The sequence below is a fragment of the Schistocerca nitens genome, chromosome 2, assembly GCF_023898315.1.
Source record: "Schistocerca nitens isolate TAMUIC-IGC-003100 chromosome 2, iqSchNite1.1, whole genome shotgun sequence".
NCBI classification, from domain to species: domain Eukaryota; kingdom Metazoa; phylum Arthropoda; class Insecta; order Orthoptera; family Acrididae; genus Schistocerca; species Schistocerca nitens.
In genome coordinates this window covers 905,408,082-905,429,235 of record NC_064615.1, presented here as the reverse complement: position 1 = coordinate 905,429,235, position 21,154 = coordinate 905,408,082, and the positions used below count along the sequence as shown (strand labels likewise).

At 45.0% G+C, this 21,154-nt stretch overlaps 1 protein-coding gene across 1 annotated transcript; it reads left to right on the top strand.

Moving 5' to 3' along the window:
* Positions 1 to 675: 675 nt before the first annotated feature.
* On the top strand, positions 676 to 16,126 carry LOC126235435 (collagen alpha-1(IV) chain-like). Its single transcript, XM_049944159.1, has 2 exons — positions 676 to 704; positions 14,500 to 16,126. Exons 1-2 carry the CDS (start codon positions 676 to 678, stop codon positions 16,124 to 16,126), a joined length of 1,656 nt encoding a protein of 551 aa, XP_049800116.1.
* The last annotated feature ends 5,028 nt before the right edge of the window (positions 16,127 to 21,154 follow it).

Here is a 21,154-nt window from a genome sequence, read left to right as displayed (position 1 = left end):
TCGCATATCGGTCATTGTTACTTCGTTTCGGCGGTTCCATCTCAAAATTCGGTGTACTTTGCCAATTTCTTTCATAAATTCCGAAATGCCCTATGTTATTATTTTGTGGCTTTTCCGTATTTCTGAGTCCCTCTTCCCGTGTTAGAGCGCGAGAGTCATTCCATGTCAAATCAACACACCTATTTTACCTCACCCTCTTATATTTTGGTATATTTATAGTGGGCACTGAGACTAAGAAAAATACCAAATTTCAAATTTTTATCTCAAACCATTCCTGAAATATGGCTATGTAAACTTTTCAAAAACCATCCACAAATGTGAGAACGGACTTTTTTTTTTAAAACTGTCCTAGGAGCTGTCCTAATTGAGCTAGAGAACTGGGAAAGGTGTCATTTTGCAGCATTTTGCATGCTCTTTCCAGGGATATACAATGAAACATAGTTTCTGATTAATAACCTTTTACAAAATACTTATTAATATTTTGATTTAATTTTAATTTGTTTACAAAAAGTACATAATTGAAAATTTTCAAAATATTTCCATAACTACTTCATACTATTGTAAATCACATGGCAAAATATAAATCTGGGATGATGGGTTTATTGTTAAAAAAAGTTACTCCGGACTCTTGTTTTTCTCTAACGGCCCTAGTTTGACTAAATTTACCTTTAACAAATGGGAATTTCTTTAAAATATACTGAAAGGTAAGTAAAAAAAGTATTAGAAATATCAAAACATCACCTTATTAAACCAAAACTAATCAGCATATTTTATAATTAAGTTGATTGCTTATTTTAATTTCATACAACTCCACTAACAGTATATTAACCAATATAACAAAAACAAGAAATTGAGTATTTAACTACAAACTGAAATAAAGTATGAATAAGTACAAGTTCTGGTCCATGATGTTTGAAATGGAACCATTAAACAAATTAAATACGTAATGCTTGTTTTTGAGGAACAGGTATCTGTACTTGGCTAAATTTAACACAAAAGGTACTAACAATTTTGAAACAAGTTTCTATAAAATATACATTAACACTAACCTGAGACAAAAATTAAGTTTTGTGTTGAAAGCAGTTTCCCAATAAATTGTCTTGGAACTTCACATATTACATTTTAATAAAGCTGACTGGGTTTGGTTTACATCACTTTCATAAAGAATGTATGTTCTCCCTGTCGGAGTAAATTGATTTGCTTTTGTGGGAACATCCACAACCGACACCCACAAGACATCTGCATGTGCAGGATAAAAGAATGACTTAGCTGGTCCACATGGATGAAGAAAAGTTATTTTCACTTCATCAAGTCCTTCGTTTTATTCTAAAATGTACCCAAGTCACCTGATTCTGCCATATACAGTGGTGACATAGCCTGATACATCTTTTAACTTCAGTTTGTCTGGTGATGTAGTTACTTCCCTCCCCCAACTCTGCATATCACCTGAGAAGTATTTGACTATTAATTTTGATGTAGTGTTGGGAATGAAAGCGTGGAATTGCTGTGTTCCTTTGATTGTCAATGCCTCTTCAAGTCGGCTTTTTAAGAATATTTCTGAAGCAGCATAGTCTTCTTGAGTGGAATATGCAAAAATCAACATTTGTGATATTATCTATTGCCCACTCAAATAGATCTCGTGCAGTTTTTATGTAATTTTGGTATGGTCTTTGCAAACTTGCACGAGATGCCAGTCTATTTACTGAACCCCCTACTCCATCACAAGGCCCTTTCCCATTTGCTGTGGCTGAAAAGTGCCACTCAGCTTTTATGTTGAAGTCTTCCTCATGAAGGCAAAGGTTCAGGAAGTGTTTCTTATTTTTATACTGAGCGGCGGAACCGTCAGAATAACAGTATATCTTTTTTGAAATCTTTTGAAATTTATTTGTTAGATATGAAATTAGCTTCTTTTGGAAGGTGTAAACCACAGTTGTATTGTGCTCCAGGCAATCAGAAACAATGACAAAGCTCATATGCTCGATTGTGTCTTCCTATTTGTAATATATAACAAAAGGATGAATGGTAATCTGTTGTCTTGTCCAGTGGAAACTGTGCTTCATCCTGTAGAACTATACTCTAATTTTCTGAAAAATCACATATGACAACGAATTCAGATTCCATAAGGTGTTCTCTTGTGGAGTTAAGGAATGTTTGTTGTTGCTTGGCAATGAAGTCATGCCGAATCAAAGTCGATATCTTACTACAAAATAAATCTATGAATTCTTCAGAAGTTTTCTGAACAATTTCCAGATTACATCGGTCAACTGACATCCAGTCGGAACTGAACTTGTTCAATTAAGTTTTCATGAAAAAGAGTCTTAAAATTTTACGTATGACAGTTTCTCCTGGGCAGTATTCACAGTTTCCCAAGTTGCAATCAACTGATGATGGGTTGCAAAGCATTTTTGCAATGCACTGCTTATAATTGTTTAAGCTGCTGTTTGTTACTGTATTTAGTTTGGCATTTTCTATCATTAATTTTATGTTTTGGTGAGTTTTGCACACGCAGACAGTGTGTGTGTGCGCACTCCGGCCAGCTAATACACAATGTTTTGGTCTCAACTCAGCAAATTTAGAGAAACCTATTTTTTGGTTAGGAAACTTGTCTTTAAAATGCTTGTAAGCTTCTTTAAGGTTACACAAAATAAGTCTTTTTGATATTTTTCTTTTATTTCCACTTGTTTCTGTAATTGTCACACAATCTTTAATACCTGGTATTGCTCTGCTAACTTCATCATTTTCATAAAATGAATGTACAGTTTTGACAGTTTCTGTTGGTAAACACTTCCCTGGTTTTGGGTTTTGACCTTCCATGAATCCTTTCTCTTTCAAATTTTTTTTGGACTGCCAAACAATGTAATTAGGAGCATTAAATTCCCTCATTTTCCTGACACTCCACTTTTCAGGTAAACTTGTAAGAATCGTTAGTTTTTTGCTCTACTTATAGAATTTTTAAAGTTTCTTTTAAGATTTTCAAGAACGGATTCATCAGTATCAGTATCTGACGAAGAAGTTTCAGGAGCAACAAAAAGTTTACGTGTCATTGATGAGATTTTCTTCGCTTTTGATTTGGCGTAATGGCTAGATGTTAGTTTTCTCTTGTCAATTGGGGACTCACCTAGTTCTTGAAGTGTTGTGTTAAATGTTTTAACAGCTACTGAAAATGGAGTAAAGTCAGGGTCTTGGTCTCGGATGATTATCTCTGATCCAGAAGATTCAACACTTTCATCACTGATGGGCTCTGGTGTATTTTTCAATTTGGTTACAACTTTCCTACATTTATCACAAATCTTGGCACCACTTGGTATTTGAGGAAATAATTTGGGCATCCATGTTGTGACATTTCTCAGTTTTTTCTGTCTCTAATAAAATGGATTGACTTCTCCAATGGATTAAAACACTCCGCTCTTACAGCACTGTACTTTTTACTTGGTTCCATATTTATAAAAAAAAACACTTATAAACTGTCCTTCAATGTATAAATTTACTTGAAAATGAACTATTAAATATAATAGATACAGACTGGTCAACACAGAGGTAACAATTGATTTGCACTAAAACCACAGTGCACAATAATGCTGTAGGCACACAAAGCGTTAGAATGTAACAATGCAGACTACATTATATCAACAATGGCTCCAGTCTCTGAATTATTGTACAGACATCAAGCCCTATGTATACGGTCCTCAACTGACGTACTACCTTAAAGGTCAGTTCGGTCAAACTAGGGCCGTTAGTGAAAAACAGGAGCCCAGAATAATTTTTTTTAACAATGAACCCATCATCATCCCAGATTTATATTTTGCCATGTGATTTACAACAGTATGAAGTAGTTATGGAAATATTTTGAAAACTTTCAATTATGTACTTTTTGTAAAAAAAATAAATCAAAACATTAATTACCATTTTGAAAAAGGTTATTAATTAGAAGCTATGTCTTTTGTCCATCACTGGAAAGAGCATGAAAAACGCTGCAAAATGACACCTTTCTCAGTTCTCTAGCTCAATTAGGGCAGCTCCTAGGGCAATTTAAAAAAAGTCTGTTCACACATTTTTGGCCAGTTTTTGAAAAGTTTACATGACCATATTTCAGGAATGGTTTGAGGTACAAAATTGAAATTTGGTATTTTTCTTAGTTTCAGCACCCACTATAAGTATACCAACTTTCAGCAAAATGTAAGAGGGTGAGGTAAAATTTTTATTTAAAGTTTTTATTTAAATTTAAATTTGACATGGAACGACTCGCGAGTGTCCTCTGAAATATGTAATTCTTGTATTACTTGTGCCAACTGATCTTTTACTTCCCGGATTTCTCTTTTGTGTTGCGTATTAATTTGATTCTGATTTTGTTAGAATTTTTTAATTTGTTCATACTCTTCTGTGTCAGTGAAGGCTACAGTTCTTGTGTCATTCAGATCATCATCTACTTTTGTAGATAAGTTAGTGAACCGATCCGAAAGTTCGGCTACTTTCTCCGATAGTGAACTTATTTCCTCAGTGTGTTTTTCTGAACCAAGTTTCAGAGTGTTCATTTGTGTTGAAATTGTATCTACTGTGTCCTTTAAGTTTTCCTCAGTTTTTGCAAGTTGCGTAACCGAATCGGTAGATGCAACTGAGTCAAATATAGCTTGCAAGGTGTCGTGATTTTCATGAACAATAGTTTGCAGTTCCTTTATGGCTGTTTCGTGATTCTGTAATGCATGACGTGAAAAAATAGGTTGGAAATGCTCACAAATTTATGTTTTTACGTCATTACAGACTTTTTGACATTCGATTCGATTTTAAGTAACTCAGCAGTTAAACCTTCACGTGTTTGTTCAAGCGTGGTGTCTAACTTTTGAAGCTGTTGCTGTGACTGTTTTTTATTTTGTTCCATTGCGTCTAACTGTTGCTGTGTTTGTCTCTGGCGTTGTTACATTGTGTCTAACTTTTGAAGATTTTGTCCCATTTGTTTCTGACTTTGTTCAAGCGTTGTGTCTAACTTTTATAGCCTTTGTCCCATTTGTTGCATGAACTGTAACAACAAGGCACTGGTGTCTGAAATATGTTTCTCAGTGCTATTCGGCAGTGCATTTGAACCGGCAATATTCGCATTTTGGAAAGCAGAAAATGTGTCTTGACTTATTTGAGAAAACGGTGATGACTCAAAACCTGAATCTACAGTATTTGCAAAATTGTGTCCTGTCATTTCGGAATCCTGAGGCGAGCTGTTGCCAACCGACCGATCGATAATGCTTCCCTGTTCACTATTTGTTTCACTGTCTGCGCCATTATTTGCCACCCGCTCCATTTCCCTATGCACAATTACCAAACTACTACTTTGAATGTCTTTATTCATTACACAGTGGTGCTGATAAGCTACGCTCGTCGTCACTATTATTCCTCAGTTTACTTTGGAGCCTAGTGTTACGTTTTTCACACGCCATTATTGTCACGTATTTCACACGATAACACAGAAAAGGACAATTTGATGAGCAAAATAAGAAAACACATTAACATAGCACTGAAAATATCTAGTTAATTGCAAGCGCAGCTGCGAAATACTTTGTGCAAATCTACATGCATGTCACAACTGTTTTATTGTACAACAATGAAGAACTTCAACTACAAAGGAAATTCTCTCCATAATTACGCGCTAGCAATAAATAGCTACACTAATTACACAAATTACAAGAAAAATCAGAAGATTACAGTGAGGTATCCTCGGCTAAGGATTGACATATGAAACGTCTCTTAGAAAAATTTATGAATGATTGGGCTGGTAAACCCCTTACGTTATTTGATTTTCAAACAGCTGAGCACAACTGAACGTACTCAGACATTTCTTTCTTTACTTATTCTGATCAACCTTAAACTGACAATATTTTTAGCGCAACCCAATCTGACTTTCAATAATCCATACAAAAGAATGGTCCTGACTAACATTAACCTGTACCTTTCACGAATCACTTGCCTCACAAAAATCTTCGTTACTCTAACTGCGGCAATACAGCGAGCGCCACTACTGCCAGCTACTGAAGGCACTAACTACTGATAGGCATATTTAGCAAATGAAAGATTTTGATAAAGAACAAACGATGTATTTACCTTAATATATATTTCAGTTCATGACATCCAGACTTACAAATTTACTGTCTCTGATGGACACACGTCCAGATCATCCGCTCTCAAAACTCCGCTATCTCTCTCCCCACATCCACCACTGCTGGCGGCTCTCCTCCAACTGCGCAACGCTACGCGCTGTTAACAGCCAACTGCCCAACACTACAATAGCGACTATTGCAACAATGCCGAACAGCCTCAGACTGCACACAGCACAGTCAGTGATTTTCATATAGAGCGCTACGTGGCGTTACCAATATAAAAACCTAAACAGCCTACTTACAAAGTAATTCGGCAACTTCGCCTGAGTGAACCTGAGGAGTGCACAGGGAGGAAGAAGGAAACGCCAAAGCGGAGTAAGTATAGGAGAAGAGGAACGAAGGAAGAAAAAAGGAATGAAAAACAGTTGACGGATTTTTCTGATATCGGCTACTGAATATGCAGAACACATTTCCAAAAGCATCCCAGACATGTTCCCCAAGGGAGAGGAAAAAGAATAGCTGCACAGAAGGGAAGAGATGCATAAGTACATATTGCAACTGACAAGCCAACATGTAACACCAAGAAGAACTTCACCCGAAAAATGTCAGTCCCCACAAACTACTCTGTCGCTCTAGAAATACCGGTCTCTCGAAAGGTGATTGATTTAGAACTATTCATTGAATGAGGATTGTAAGTTTACACTGTTTTCATTGACTTGCAGATAGCTTTTAATAGGGTACAGTGATATAAACTAATGGTTTTAAGTAAGAATGGCGTTTACTACAGGGATAGTAGGCTGATTAAGAACCTATACATACAACAGAAAATACGAGTACAGATTGGTATTAAGATGACAGAGGAAAGCACAATTGGAAGCGTACTGAGAATGCTGCTGTCTCCTGCTTGGCTGGGAGCGAAAACATAGTTACTGGAATGTAGAAGTCCTGTGAGGAATTTGGAATCAGAATTAATTAGAAAATACCGACTCCCTGAAGTATTTCAACCCTGCCCCCACCCCCGAAGTATTTCAACCCCCCCCTCCCCCCCCCCGAAGTATGTGGCGAAAAATCATTGGGTCAACGGAATATTTTGGTCCAAAGGACATTTCGAGGTAAATCCGAGGTCGCGGCACAAACTGCGGGACAGACGCGGTGTCTCCGTGACCAGGGGCAATAATGGAGGAAGTGGCAGTTCTGAACAGAGAAATCTCGTTTTGGGTCGCTGTTGTGGGAGGTGGAGCTCCCTTCTAGGGAAAACGACATGGTAATTGGAGTGTTCAGTGAAACTACGAACGCATATAGCGTTATTCAGCTGCTGTTGTTAGCGTCTCGTAGTTAATGGAGGGACTCCAGCATCGACCAGTAGGCTGTTCATAGTGCTAGTTCAGAAGGCTCCTGTCCCAAGTCTGACCCCACGAAGATGGAGCCCAGTATCCGCAATATTGAACCATATGCATGTCTCCCATAATCAAGATGGGACAGAACAAGGGCGTTGTAAGGCCGCGAAAGTTTTCAGCGATCTGCACCACAGCTAGTGTTACTGAGGTGGCGTAGTGTATTGAGGTGTCGCCAGCACTTTCGTTTATGTTGGAAAAGGTGGAGAAGCCACGTCAGCTGGGAATTAAAGACCATTCCGAAAAAGCGATGTGTTTGTTGGTTGGTTGATTTAAAAGAGGGGGGTGGAAGGGACCAAACTACGAGGTCATCGGTCCCTTGTTCCTAACAAAACAATGCCACAAGTGTGAGAATAAAACGGACATATAACACAAAACGGAAAGAAAGGAAAAACCACAATAACGAAGGAAAGGCAACGAACACTAAAAGGAACAAAAGAGGACAAAAAACAGACACACTAGAAACAGAAGAGTGTAAAACAAGAAAGCAGATTTTTGTGCCTGGCCGACTACGGGAATAAAAATGAAAAGTCAGCCACTCTTCAACACATTAAAACCTCCACCCTAAAAGCACTAGGGTGCTGGGAAAGTTGAAAGTCTGCTGCAGAGCAGATAAAAGTGGGTAGCCCAGCAAGAGGAGTACAACTATCATTTAGGAGCCACAGCGACAGAGGTGGGTCCTCGCGACGGGGTAGGTAACCATGCATTAGCCATGTATGGCCAATGTGGATCCGGTAGAGGAAAACTGATTCCCTGCGAGAGGACCACATGGAAGACTTTCGCACATTCTTAGTCTCCTTAAGAACACGCAGTCTATTGTGCGTACTGTTATGCCACTCTGTCTCCCCAAACCGGAAAACCCTGCGGCGTAAGACAGAACGCAGGTCAGCTTCGGAGATGCCAATCTGCAGAAGCCGTTTCCACGTCTACTGTTTGGCCAGCCTGTCGGCAAGTTCGTTGCCGTGGATTCCGTCGTGTCCTGGGGTCCACACAAACACCACTGAATGGCGGGATCGTTCCACGGCTTAGATGGGCTCCTCGATGGACGCTACCAGAGGATGGCGAGGGTAGCACTGGTCGATAACTTGTAGGCTGCTTAATGAATCAGTACACAGGAGAAACGACGGACCAGGGCATGAGCGTATGTGCTCTAGAACACGAAATGGAAGTGACAGCGGAGAGCGGTTGGGTTATCGGAGTCAGAGCCATGCAAAAGGTCCAGACCAAGCTGCGGCCGAGGCGTACACCATGGAGGCGTACGTGAACGGACCGCAAGTAGAGGTGGTAAAGGGAAGGACTCCAGTTCGGAGATAAGGGACCGCAAGCGAACCACAATCGTTAGCCCTGACATGGGCCGCCTATGCGGGAGGTGAACCACCGTGGTTGGGAAAAGAAGACGGTAATTAGGATGTTCAGGAGAGCTATCAATGTGTGCAACGTAACTGGCGAGCAGTTGTGCACGTCTGATCTTCAATTGGGGGACTCCAGCCTCCACCAGTACACTTGTCACTGGACTCGTTCTAAAAGCTTCTGTCGCTAGTCGAACTCCGCAATGGTGCAATGGGTCGAGCAAACGCAATGCTGAGGGCGCCGCCGAACCATAAATCGCACTCCCATAATCAAAACGGGATTGAACAAGGGCTCTGTAGAGCTGCAGCAGTGTGGAGCGATCTGCACCCCAGTTGGTTTTGCTCAGGCAGTGGAGTGCACTGAGGTGCTGCTAACACTTCCGTTTAAGCTGACGAAGATCAGGAAGCCAAGCCCAACGAGCGTCGAAAACCAGACATAAGAATCGATATGTCCCCACTACGGTGAGTGGATCGTCATTAAGATGAAGTGATTGTTCCGGATGAACGGTTCGACGCCGGCAGAATTGCACGACACACGTTGAAACACGTATGTTGTGTGGCGGCGATGGCGAGGCATTGTAGAATCTCTGACCAGAGAGCATGTAGTTGGTGCAGTTGCGCTCCACTCGCAGTAGCGAGCAGTCAGTCGGTCGGCAGTAGTAGCCGAGTATAGTTGCAAGCTAGTGGTAGCGCAGAGCAGTCGGCGGGCGTCGGCACCGCAATGGTCGAGATTCAGGACAAGGTATATTATTAAGCAGCATCGCGCTCAGCTAGTAATGTAAATTAAATGTAATGAACTTTAAAGAATCGCCCCAATAATAATTTTGATTTAAAAGCAATTTTTAACAAAGAATCATTCGATTTCCTTCCATTTCCTTTAAACAAAAAAAAATTCAATTAACTTCAAAATTTAGTTATTGGGATACATCTGCTGCAAGCTGTGGCGCAGAATAAGAGCAGAATTTTGACATGCAGTTATATTAAGGTAAGAAATTAATTCTGATTTTTGCACAGGGCCAAAGACCGACATTTCGGTTAAGCTGAGTTTTGATTGTCACTGTAGTTCCATTGTCATGGGATCATGTTTCATTATTTTATGCGAACTTATACTTGCGTCAGATTGCTAATTTTGTTTAATTGTCATTGTCATTAATATTTTTGCGGGGAGCTTACACTTAGCTCTAGGTACATTTCCATTTGAGTAACATTAGACTTTCATTTTGTGGGAAGGTTACAACGTCTTCATGGCAGAAAACTGGAAGCCATGGGCTAGAGCCCATCACTGCGCCTTGTGGATTGCTCCCTGTAGGCGACGCTCAGCAACACCAGTACTGGAGCAGCAGTAGGAAATACAGAAGTCGTCTGCATTAAGAGACGGTGAGAAGGAGGGCGCGACAGCTGCTGCTAGACCTTTAATGGCCACTAAATATAGAGCACTGTGATACTCCATTCTCCCGGATATGGATGGAACTGTGGGACGCATCAACTTGGACACAAAGTACAGAGCAACAGGACGTTTTGGATAAAAATCGGGAGCGGGCCCCAGAGACCCCACTCATACAATGTGGCTAGGATATGATGTGTCGTATGCTTTACGTAAGTTAAAAAATGACTGCAACCAGGTGTCTGCGTCAAAAAGGCTCTTCGGATGGCAGACTATGGACACGAGATTATCAGTGGTAGAGCGACCCCTGTGGAAACCGCCCTGACATGGAACCAGTAGGCGACGTGACTTCAGCACCTAGCCGAACCACCGACACACCATACATTCCAGCAGCTTACAAAAAACGTTGGTGAGGTTGATGGGCCGATAGCTATCAAGGGCCGATAGCTATCAAGCGGGTTTATACCGGGCTTGAGCACTGGTATGATGGTGCTATCCCGCCAGTGTGATGGAAAGAAGCCATCGCACCAGATCCAGTTGAAGATGACGAGGGTATGTCGCTTGTATTCAGATGAGAGATGTTTAATCATCTGGCTGTGGACCTGATCAGGTCCAGGAGCGGTGTCGGGGCAATGTGCAAGGACACTGAGGAGCTCCCACTCTGTAAATTGGGCGTTATAGGATTCACTGTCGTTTGTAGTGAATGAAAGGACTTTCCTTCCAGCCGCCGTTTGAAAATGCGAAAGGCTGGGGTTAGTTCTCAGATGCAGAGGCTCGAGGAAAGTGCTCAGCAAAATACTCGGCAATCGCGTTTGCGTCGGTAGATAACACTCCATTTATGGTAACACTGGGAACACCTGTTGGGGTCTCTTACCTGAAAACACGTTTGATCTTTGCCCACACTTGGGAAGGTGACGTATGGCACCCAATGGTCGACACGTATTTCTCTCAACACTCCGGCTTCCGTCGTTTGATAAGTTTGCGAACGCGAGCACATAGACGTTTAAAGGCTATGAGGTGCTCCTGGGAAGGGTGCCACTTATTCCGCTGTAGAGCCCACCGACGCTCCTTAATTACTTCAGCGACTTCCGGCGACCACCAAGGGACTGCGTTACGCCAGGGACACCCTAAAGAGCGAGGGATCGCGTTTTCTGCGCCAGAAACAATTGTTGTCACCTGCTCAACAATCATGTCGATGTTATGGTGTGGGGGAGATTCACCAGTGACAGCTGAGGTTAAAGCGTCCCAGTCTGCTTTGTTTAAAGCCCATCTGGGCAGGTGCATGTGGGCCTGATGCAGGGGCAGTGACAGGAAGATAGGGAAGTGGGCACTACCACACCGGTCATGTGCTCTCCAGTGGGTATATGGGAGAAGTCCTGGGCTGCAAATTGATAAATCAATGGCCAAGTAACTGCCATAAGCCACACAGAAATGTGTGCCAGCCCCAGTATTTAAGAGGCAGATGTCGAACTGAGACAAAGTTTCGACATCTCTGCCTCGTCCAGTAAGCACAGTGCCAAAGGGGTTATGAGCGTTAAAATCTCCCAAAAGTGGAAAAGCTTTGGAGAGTTCATCAATTAGTGCAGCTAAAACGTCCAGAAGTACTGCACCATCTGGAGGAAGATATACATTGCAGACAATTATTTCCTGCGTAGTCATTCTGACAGCCACAGCTTCAAGAGGGGTTTGACAGGACACAGTGTCACTACAGACAGATTGGGACATAAACGCAAACTCAAGGTTTCATGGAGGGTAATGCAGTAGCAGGTGTAAAGCTTTACAGTTGCTGTAGCTCAGCCAGGCGGTGGAAAAAAATCGCCGCAATTCCTCTGATGGATGACATCGTGAGACTGGGAAGGTATGGCAGATTCAATAAGGCAGTTATGGTTAGAGTCACATGCTGCCACCGACTTCTTGCCTGAGCAGTCTATATCCATGGTGTCTGAGGGTCTGGCGAGAGCTAGGTCCTCAGCAGATGCTAGAACCACCTCAATTTCCTTGGTCTTAGGGGTCTGGGACTGAGAATGAGCATGAAGCCCTACAAACAGCTGCTTTTGTGCTCTTCAGCCAGTGGCAGGTGTCATCTTTCCCACAAGCAGAAACCCAAGGATCCCCTTTGTAGAGAGAGAGGCCAAAGATGGCTTATGCTTCTCCAGCTTAGAAGTGACGACAGTCGTCCCTGGTGGTTTGGGGGGGGGGGGTGTTGTTCCCGAAGTAGCTGGTGTGGGAGCAACAAGGAGGGAAATTCCTCCTACTCCCCCCCCCCCTCCACAAGGGGGCAGGTGTAGTCTTCCCTTTCTGAGAGGTGACAAGAACGTGAGGAACTTATGGGGCGACATCTGTTCTTGTAGTGGGTACATAGCCATAGGATGTAGGCGCTCAAATTTCCTCTTAGCCTCAGTATAGGTCAATCGGTCCAGGGTCCTACATTCCATGATTTTCCTCTCTTTCAATAAAATCCTGCAGTCTGGTGAGCAAGGTGAATGATATTCTACCCAGTTGACATAGATGGGAGGGGGGCACATGGAGTATTGGGATATGATGGGTGTCCACAATCTCTACATGTGACACTGGAAGCACTGTGGAAAGACATAAGGCCAAACTTCCATCATTTAAAGCACTGCATTGGAAGCTGGTTATACGGTGTGATGTCCCATCAGTAGACCATCGCTTTGACCTTCTCGGGAAATGTGTCACCCGTGAAGGCCAAGATGAAGGCACCGATGGCAACCTGATTAGCCTACAGACCCCAATGGACACGCCACACGAAATGAACACCTCGCCACTCTAAATTGGCACACAGCTCGTTGTCAGACTGCGAAAGAAGGATCCTGTGGAATATAATACCCTGGACCACATTTAAGCTCTTATGGGGTGTGATGGTAATGGAAGCACCTCCCAGCTTGTCACAAGCTAGTAAGGTCCATGACTTGTTTTTATCAAGACTGACCCTGATTGCATTTTGGACAAGCCCTCCATCTCCCCAAACTTGTCTTCTAAATGGTCTACAAAAAACTGTGGCTTTATGAAAACAAAGGAGTTCCCATGAGTTTTCGTATGTACGAGGTACCAGTGTGACTAAGGTTTGCCGCCATCCTTAGCCTTACATTCTTCCCATGATGTGGCCAGGGAGGGGAATGATTTAGGGTCATATTTTCTTGCATTTTACTGGGACTTAGAACGCTTAGAGGCTGCTGGTGATTGATGACCAGCAAGTGATGACGTGATATGCTTCATCGCATGTAATCCTCCATGATGCCACACACTCCGACCAGGCCCTCCATACAGGCGCTACCCAGCCACAGCAAAGGCCACCTGGAAGGTGCAAACTCGTCCATGGTCATCGTCGGCGCAGAAAGCGACACTGCATAGTGCATGGTGGAAAACGCACCCAGGAAGGTGTCCTCGCCCAAGAGATGGAGAATGAGCAGGTCTGCAATGCAACGACGAGAAAGCAGGCTACAGATCTCAAGGCACAATGGACATGATGCACCATGTAAGGCGCCCTTCCCCAATTGGATGTCAAACCCTACAGAGGACCATCACATAAAGACCAAAACGTGTGAAACTCCTTTTAGTCGCCTCTTACGAGTAAGCATGAATACCTCAGGCCTACTCTTACCCCCCGAACCCATAGGAGGGGAAAAGCGATGCGACTCAACTACAAGTAGTAACTAATCGTCTAGGCAAAGCTCTGGTTGTGGATGTTCCGTATGATGGCGACATAAGTGCCTGACGAGAATATTTGAGTCCGAAAACAGATAGCCATGGGCGAGAGCCCAAGACTGCATCTATCATATGGCGACCTATCCGAAAAAAAAAAAACGTCGACCTATCCGAAAAAAAAAACGTCGACATGTCGAAAAAAATAATCGATCTATCGAAAACATCGATCTATCGAAAAAATCGATCTATCGAAAAAATCGATCAATCGAAAAAATCGATCTATCGAAAAAATCGATCAATCGAAAAAATCGATCAATCGAAAAAATCGATCAATCGAAAAAATCGATCAATCGAAAAAATCGATCAATCGAAAAAATCGATCAATCGAAAAAATCGATCAATCGAAAAAATCGATCAATCGAAAAAATCGATCAATCGAAAAAATCGATCTATCGAAAAAATCGATCTATCGAAAAAATCGATCTATCGAAAAATATCGATCTATCGAAAAATATCAATCGAAAAATATCAATCGAAAAATATCAATCGAAAAATATCAATCGAAAAATATCAATCGAAAAATATCAATCGAAAAATATCGATCTCTCTATAAATGCAATTAGTATATTATCTTTTCACGGCTACCCCCGGAAAAACGGCTACCCCCGGAAAAACGGCTACCCCCGGAAAAACGGCTACCCCCGGAAAAACGGCTACCCCCGGAAAAACGGCTACCCCCGGAAAAACGGCTACCCCCGGAAAAACGGCTACCCCCGGAAAAACGGCTACCCCCGGAAAAACGGCTACCCCCGGAAAAACGGCTACCCCCGGAAAAACGGCTACCCCCGGAAAAACGGCTACCCCCGGAAAAACGGCTACCCCCGGAAAAACGGCTACCCCCGGAAAAACGGCTACCCCCGGAAAAACGGCTACCCCCGGAAAAACGGCTACCCCCGGAAAAACGGCTACCCCCGGAAAAACGGCTACCCCCGGAAAAACGGCTACCCCCGGAAAAACGGCTACCCCCGGAAAAACGGCTACCCCCGGAAAAACGGCTACCCCCGGAAAAACGGCTACCCCCGGAAAAACGGCTACCCCCGGAAAAACGGCTACCCCCGGAAAAACGGCTACCCCCGGAAAAACGGCTACCCCCGGAAAAACGGCTACCCCCGGAAAAACGGCTACCCCCGGAAAAACGGCTACCCCCGGAAAAACGGCTACCCCCGGAAAAACGGCTACCCCCGGAAAAACGGCTACCCCCGGAAAAACGGCTACCCCCGGAAAAACGGCTACCCCCGGAAAAACGGCTACCCCCGGAAAAACGGCTACCCCCGGAAAAACGGCTACCCCCGGAAAAACGGCTACCCCCGGAAAAACGGCTACCCCCGGAAAAACGGCTACCCCCGGAAAAACGGCTACCCCCGGAAAAACGGCTACCCCCGGAAAAACGGCTACCCCCGGAAAAACGGCTACCCCCGGAAAAACGGCTACCCCCGGAAAAACGGCTACCCCCGGAAAAACGGCTACCCCCGGAAAAACGGCTACCCCCGGAAAAACGGCTACCCCCGGAAAAACGGCTACCCCCGGAAAAACGGCTACCCCCGGAAAAACGGCTACCCCCGGAAAAACGGCTACCCCCGGAAAAACGGCTACCCCCGGAAAAACGGCTACCCCCGGAAAAACGGCTACCCCCGGAAAAACGGCTACCCCCGGAAAAACGGCTACCCCCGGAAAAACGGCTACCCCCGGAAAAACGGCTACCCCCGGAAAAACGGCTACCCCCGGAAAAACGGCTACCCCCGGAAAAACGGCTACCCCCGGAAAAACGGCTACCCCCGGAAAAACGGCTACCCCCGGAAAAACGGCTACCCCCGGAAAAACGGCTACCCCCGGAAAAACGGCTACCCCCGGAAAAACGGCTACCCCCGGAAAAACGGCTACCCCCGGAAAAACGGCTACCCCCGGAAAAACGGCTACCCCCGGAAAAACGGCTACCCCCGGAAAAACGGCTACCCCCGGAAAAACGGCTACCCCCGGAAAAACGGCTACCCCCGGAAAAACGGCTACCCCCGGAAAAACGGCTACCCCCGGAAAAACGGCTACCCCCGGAAAAACGGCTACCCCCGGAAAAACGGCTACCCCCGGAAAAACGGCTACCCCCGGAAAAACGGCTACCCCCGGAAAAACGGCTACCCCCGGAAAAACGGCTACCCCCGGAAAAACGGCTACCTCCAGAAAAACGATCCATGAGTTCGAGACAAAATTTAGACATTCACCATGTCCGCGGTGTTGATAGCATCTTAAAAAACCGATCAATTTTGCGGCACTAGCACAAGTTCAGCAGGAGAATTTCAATCTTTGCGCGTTCATTGATGATGTTACTTACTTACTACAGTTACAACTTGTCTGCGTTTCCATAGAAACTTGAAAACAGTATTACTGCGTCTTCAGTGGAAGACCCCACTCTCTTCTTCCACCGGCATTTCGCGAGCAATCGTTCGACAGCATTCACAACATGTCATCCAGGGATATTCCCCACCTTTCGTCTTGCCAAGACGTTATGTGTGGCCCAGGAAGGAGAGAGACTTCCGGAAATGGGCGCGAACCTGCCTAGGATCTAGGTATCCCGTCTCGTTCACTCGGAATTTTCCGGGCGTGACGGCGTGCTTCGTCCATGTGCACGTGCCAACTTCAAGCGGTAACGACTATCTGCTTAACATGACCGATCACTTCACCCGCTGGCTGGAGGCAGTACTACTGGATAACATTACAGCCTCTACATTTCTGTCAGTGTAGTTAGCGAAATTCTTTTGTCCCCAGGACGCCATTGATCGCGGGTGACAATTTGAACTGTTTAGTCAGCTCCCCAAGTTCTGCGGCTATGAACACCATAAGACAAACCGGGCGTTAACAACATGCTGTAACGCTGGCACTGTTCCCTGAAAGCAGTGCTGACTTGACGTGACGTCAGTTGGTAGACTGCCTTACCAATAGCACTACCGGGCCTGAAGATAACATACAAGTCAGGCAACAATTACTCGGCCACACAACTAGTTTACGGAGACATTTCGTCCTCCAGGCGCATTCGTCGATGCAGACACGACACTTACTGCCACTGAAGTCCAGTCGCAGTTCTTACGTCAGCTGCGTGAACACGCTGCTCAAATCAACAATTCAGAAGTTTCTCGTTACAGCACGCTCCAATACTGTGTGTACCAAGATTTAGAAACTTGCTCATATGTCATCCTCTGTCCCGATGAAGTGAAACCACCTTTACAGCCACCGTGCACCGACCCATAGAGCATGTTACGACTAGGTACACAGACTATGGACTGTCTCCATCAACAGAGTCAAGTCCTTGAACGTGTTCCAGGAAGCAGCACCTATCACAACGAATCAAGGACGTTATTGCCTCCAGAACCTTCTACCTGCTCTTTGATCCAAGTGCAGCTCCGGCCGGACCTCTCACAACCAGACATGAAAGACTAGTTCAGGACGCAGGACACATTTTCCCTCTCGTGTCCTCGACATGGACGCTCCCCTTCCGCCGAGGGGGCTGCTACACCGTGTGCTACTTTGTCGCCTGCAGTCGTCACAGACAACGGTCTCACGGCTTGATAGTACAAATAGTACAATCTCTTGCAGCTCAAGTCGATTTTGGGACGGTGCATTTCAACCCCTTCGGAAGTACACAATCTGTATACGCGTTTACATACATCTTAATTTGATACCAGGAACTGAAATGGACTTAGCAGTAGTATTGAGCTTTATCGCCACAGTTTTAGAGTTCAGATTCCACTTTATTTACGACTTATTGGCAGCGAGATAAGAAGTGAAAGCCAACAATATTTTTTACGTTTTCTATGCTCTGATTCGTATTGTCGAATCTGTTCCAATTAATTACCCTACATGACACTGTACAGGAAACTGTCATGCAGAAATACTTAGATACATACAAGGGTTTGAGAACCTGCATAAATTGGATGAAATTAATTTGACTTCTGCATAAATTTTATCTGCATGTGAGCATAGCACCAGTACGTATACACTGACTGGCAGTTTACTCCAACACATTTACAAGTTTATGCACTTGTCTTGTTAACACATGACCACAAACACGCGGAAACTATCTCCACTTTTTGTTTCAACGTATAGTGCCTCCTGTCAATACGACATTTACAATTATGCATTTGTTGCACCTACCTACGAAAAGTAACTGGTCCTCCTTTCACATACTTCTCTTTATATCCTCAACAACGACAATACTGCACCATAGCTGTTAGTAAAACTAAGACGTGCAGAATTGTATAAAGGTGTAATACGAAAGTTTCGCTTTTGCCTCAAATTGTAGAGAGACATTGTCTTCCCAGAATCACTTGACTAGCCCTGTTTGACGTTGAGAACATGCGCAGTACGCTATACTCTCTCCATAGATATACTCTACAGTTTTAACAGATACAACGAGGTTGTCAAACAGTTTCGCGTCCAACCGCCAGGGGTGCTGTGTTTACTTCTCTGTGCAATCTGTGTTATTCTGTTTAAAACATTTCTTCTTTTAACATGTACTAACTATGTAATTACTTCTCCCAGCCATTCTTTTAAACTAGTTACTCTCTAAAGCTGTTAGTAAATAAAAAACTGTATCATCAAACAGTTTCAAGACTGTATCGAGCCTAATAAATGTGTTTTCTACAGTGTGACATCTGGTTGGTTGATTGGGGTTGAAGGGACCTAACAACAAGGTCATCAGTTCCATGTTTCAAATATGGTCCATTTAGACAGTGACATCTCAGAAAAGTCAGAACGATAAAAGGGAAAAGACTAAAAAGCGTAAAAGGGCAGTCGTGTCGTCAATGGTAAAAACAGAATGAGGGAAGTCAGCAAGAGAGCGACCCCGAAGTCTATGCTAGAGGCAGGAAATATCCCACCTCTGAAGCGTAGAGGCAAGACCACCTGCTATTTAAAAGCGTTCAACCGCTAGAATGTAGAAGTGCGTACGGGAAAAGGAGACTAACCAATTCTAAAAAGTGATAAAAACAGAGTAAAAGGGGAAGAAAAGAGAAGCTTGGCCAGGGAGGGGAGTCGGGAATCTCCGAACACAGCTTACAGTGGGAGATACCCCAACCCTCACCGCCCTGCCCCAACAGCAGAGTGAGATTAAAAACCTTGAAACTAAGAATGGTTGGTTGGTTGGTTTGTGGGATTAAAGGGACCAGACTGCGATGGTCATCGGTCCCTTTTTCCAAAAAAAATTAAAACCGCCCAAAGAGAATAAAAAAAACAAACAGCAGGAAAGACGTCAGACGACACAGGACGAGAAAGACTCCGACAGACATCAGACAAAACAAAGTAAAACACACTGAGTGTGACGGTGGTTGGCCGACCATAGAGAAAAAAAGAGGAAAAGCCAACCACCAAGAACACATTAAAAACTCAGTTTAAAATCAGAGGCTAAAAGCCAGAATCAACGCTTAAAAAAACAAACACTCATATTAAACTATAAAAACCCCCTGCCCGTATAAAACGCAAAACTAAGTCCACCATGGCAGAGTCATCTAGTAAAAGGGCAGGGAGCGTGTCAGGCAGTGCGAACGTCTGCCTGAGCACAGCTAAAAGCGGACACTCCAATAAAATGTGCACCACAGATAAAACGGAGCCGCAGCGACACAGAGGTGGGTCCTCACGGCGCAATAAGTGGCCGTGTGTCAGCCGAGTGTGCCCAATGCGCAGCCGGCAGAGGACAACAGACTCCTGGCGGGAGACCCGAATGGACGACCGCCACACAGTCGTCGACGCCTTGATACAACAGAGTTTGTTCGGTACGGGCAGGTTGCGCCATTCAGCGTCCCATAAAGCGAAAATTTTGCGGCGTAATAGTGCCCGCAAATCAGTCGCCGGGAGGCCAATCTCCAGAGGTGGTTGACTGGTGGCCTCTTTCGCCAGGCGGTCAACGTTCTCATTCCCGGGGATCCCAACATGGCCTGGGGTCCAAACAAAGACCACAGAGCGGCCGCAACGGTCAAGAGTAGACAGGGACTCCTGGATAGCCATCACTAGACGGGAACGAGGGAAACACTGGTCGAGAGCTCGTAAACTGCTCAGGGAGTCGCTACAGATAACAAAGGACTCACCTGAGCAGGAGCGGATATACTCTAGTGCTCGAAAGATGGCGACCAGCTCAGCAGTGTAAACGCTGCAGCCAGCCGCCAAGGAACGTTGTTCGGACTGGTCCCCTAGAGTGAGCGCATAACCGACACGACCAGCAACCATCGAACCGTCAGTGTAAACAATTCCAGAGCCCTGATACGTGGCCAGGATGGAAGAAAAGCGGCGGCGGAAGGCCTCTGGAGGGACTGAGTCCTTCGGGCCCTGTGCCAAGTCGAGCCGAAGGTAAGGGCGAGGAACACACCATGGGGGTGTACGCAAAGTGGCCCGGAAAGGAGGTGAAACAGGGAAAAATCCAAGCCCAGACAGAATCTCCTTAACGCGCACGGCGATCGGACAACCCGACCGGGGCCGACGCTCTGGCAGATGGACGACCGACTGCGGGAACAGCACACGGTAATTTGGATGCCCGGGCAAGCTAAAAACATGGGCAGCATAAGCAGCCAGTAATTGTTGGCGTCGGAACCGTAGTGGAGGGACACCTGCCTCCACTAGTAAGCTGTCCACAGGGCTGGTGGGGAAAGCACCAGTGGCAAGGCGTATCCCGCTGTGGAGAATTGGGTCCAGCACCCGCAACGCAGACGGGGATGCTGAGCCATATGCCAGGCACCCATAATCCAGACGGGACTGGATTAACGCCTGGTAGAGCCGTAACAGGGTAGAGCGGTCGGCGCCCCAGCGGGTGTGGCTCAAACATCGCAGTGCATTGAGATGCCGCCAACACGCCTGTTTGAGCTGCCGGATATGAGGCAGCCAAGTCAACCGGGCATCGAAAACCACCCCCAAAAACCTGTGTGATTCCACCACCGAAAGAAGTTCGCCGTTAAGAGAAAGCTGCGGCTCCGGGTGGACAGTACGTCGCCGGCAGAAATGCATAACGCAGGTCTTGGCTGCCGAAAACTGGAACCCATGCGCTACAGCCCAAGACTGCGCCTTACGGATAGCGCCCTGTAGCTGACGTTCAACAGCTGCAATGCCAGTAGAGCTGTAGTAAAGGCAGAAGTCGTCAGCATACAGGGAAGCGGAGACAGAATTTCCCACGGCCGCAGTAAGCACGTTAATGGCTATTAAAAACAGACAGACACTTAGAACCCTGTGGCACACCGTTCTCCT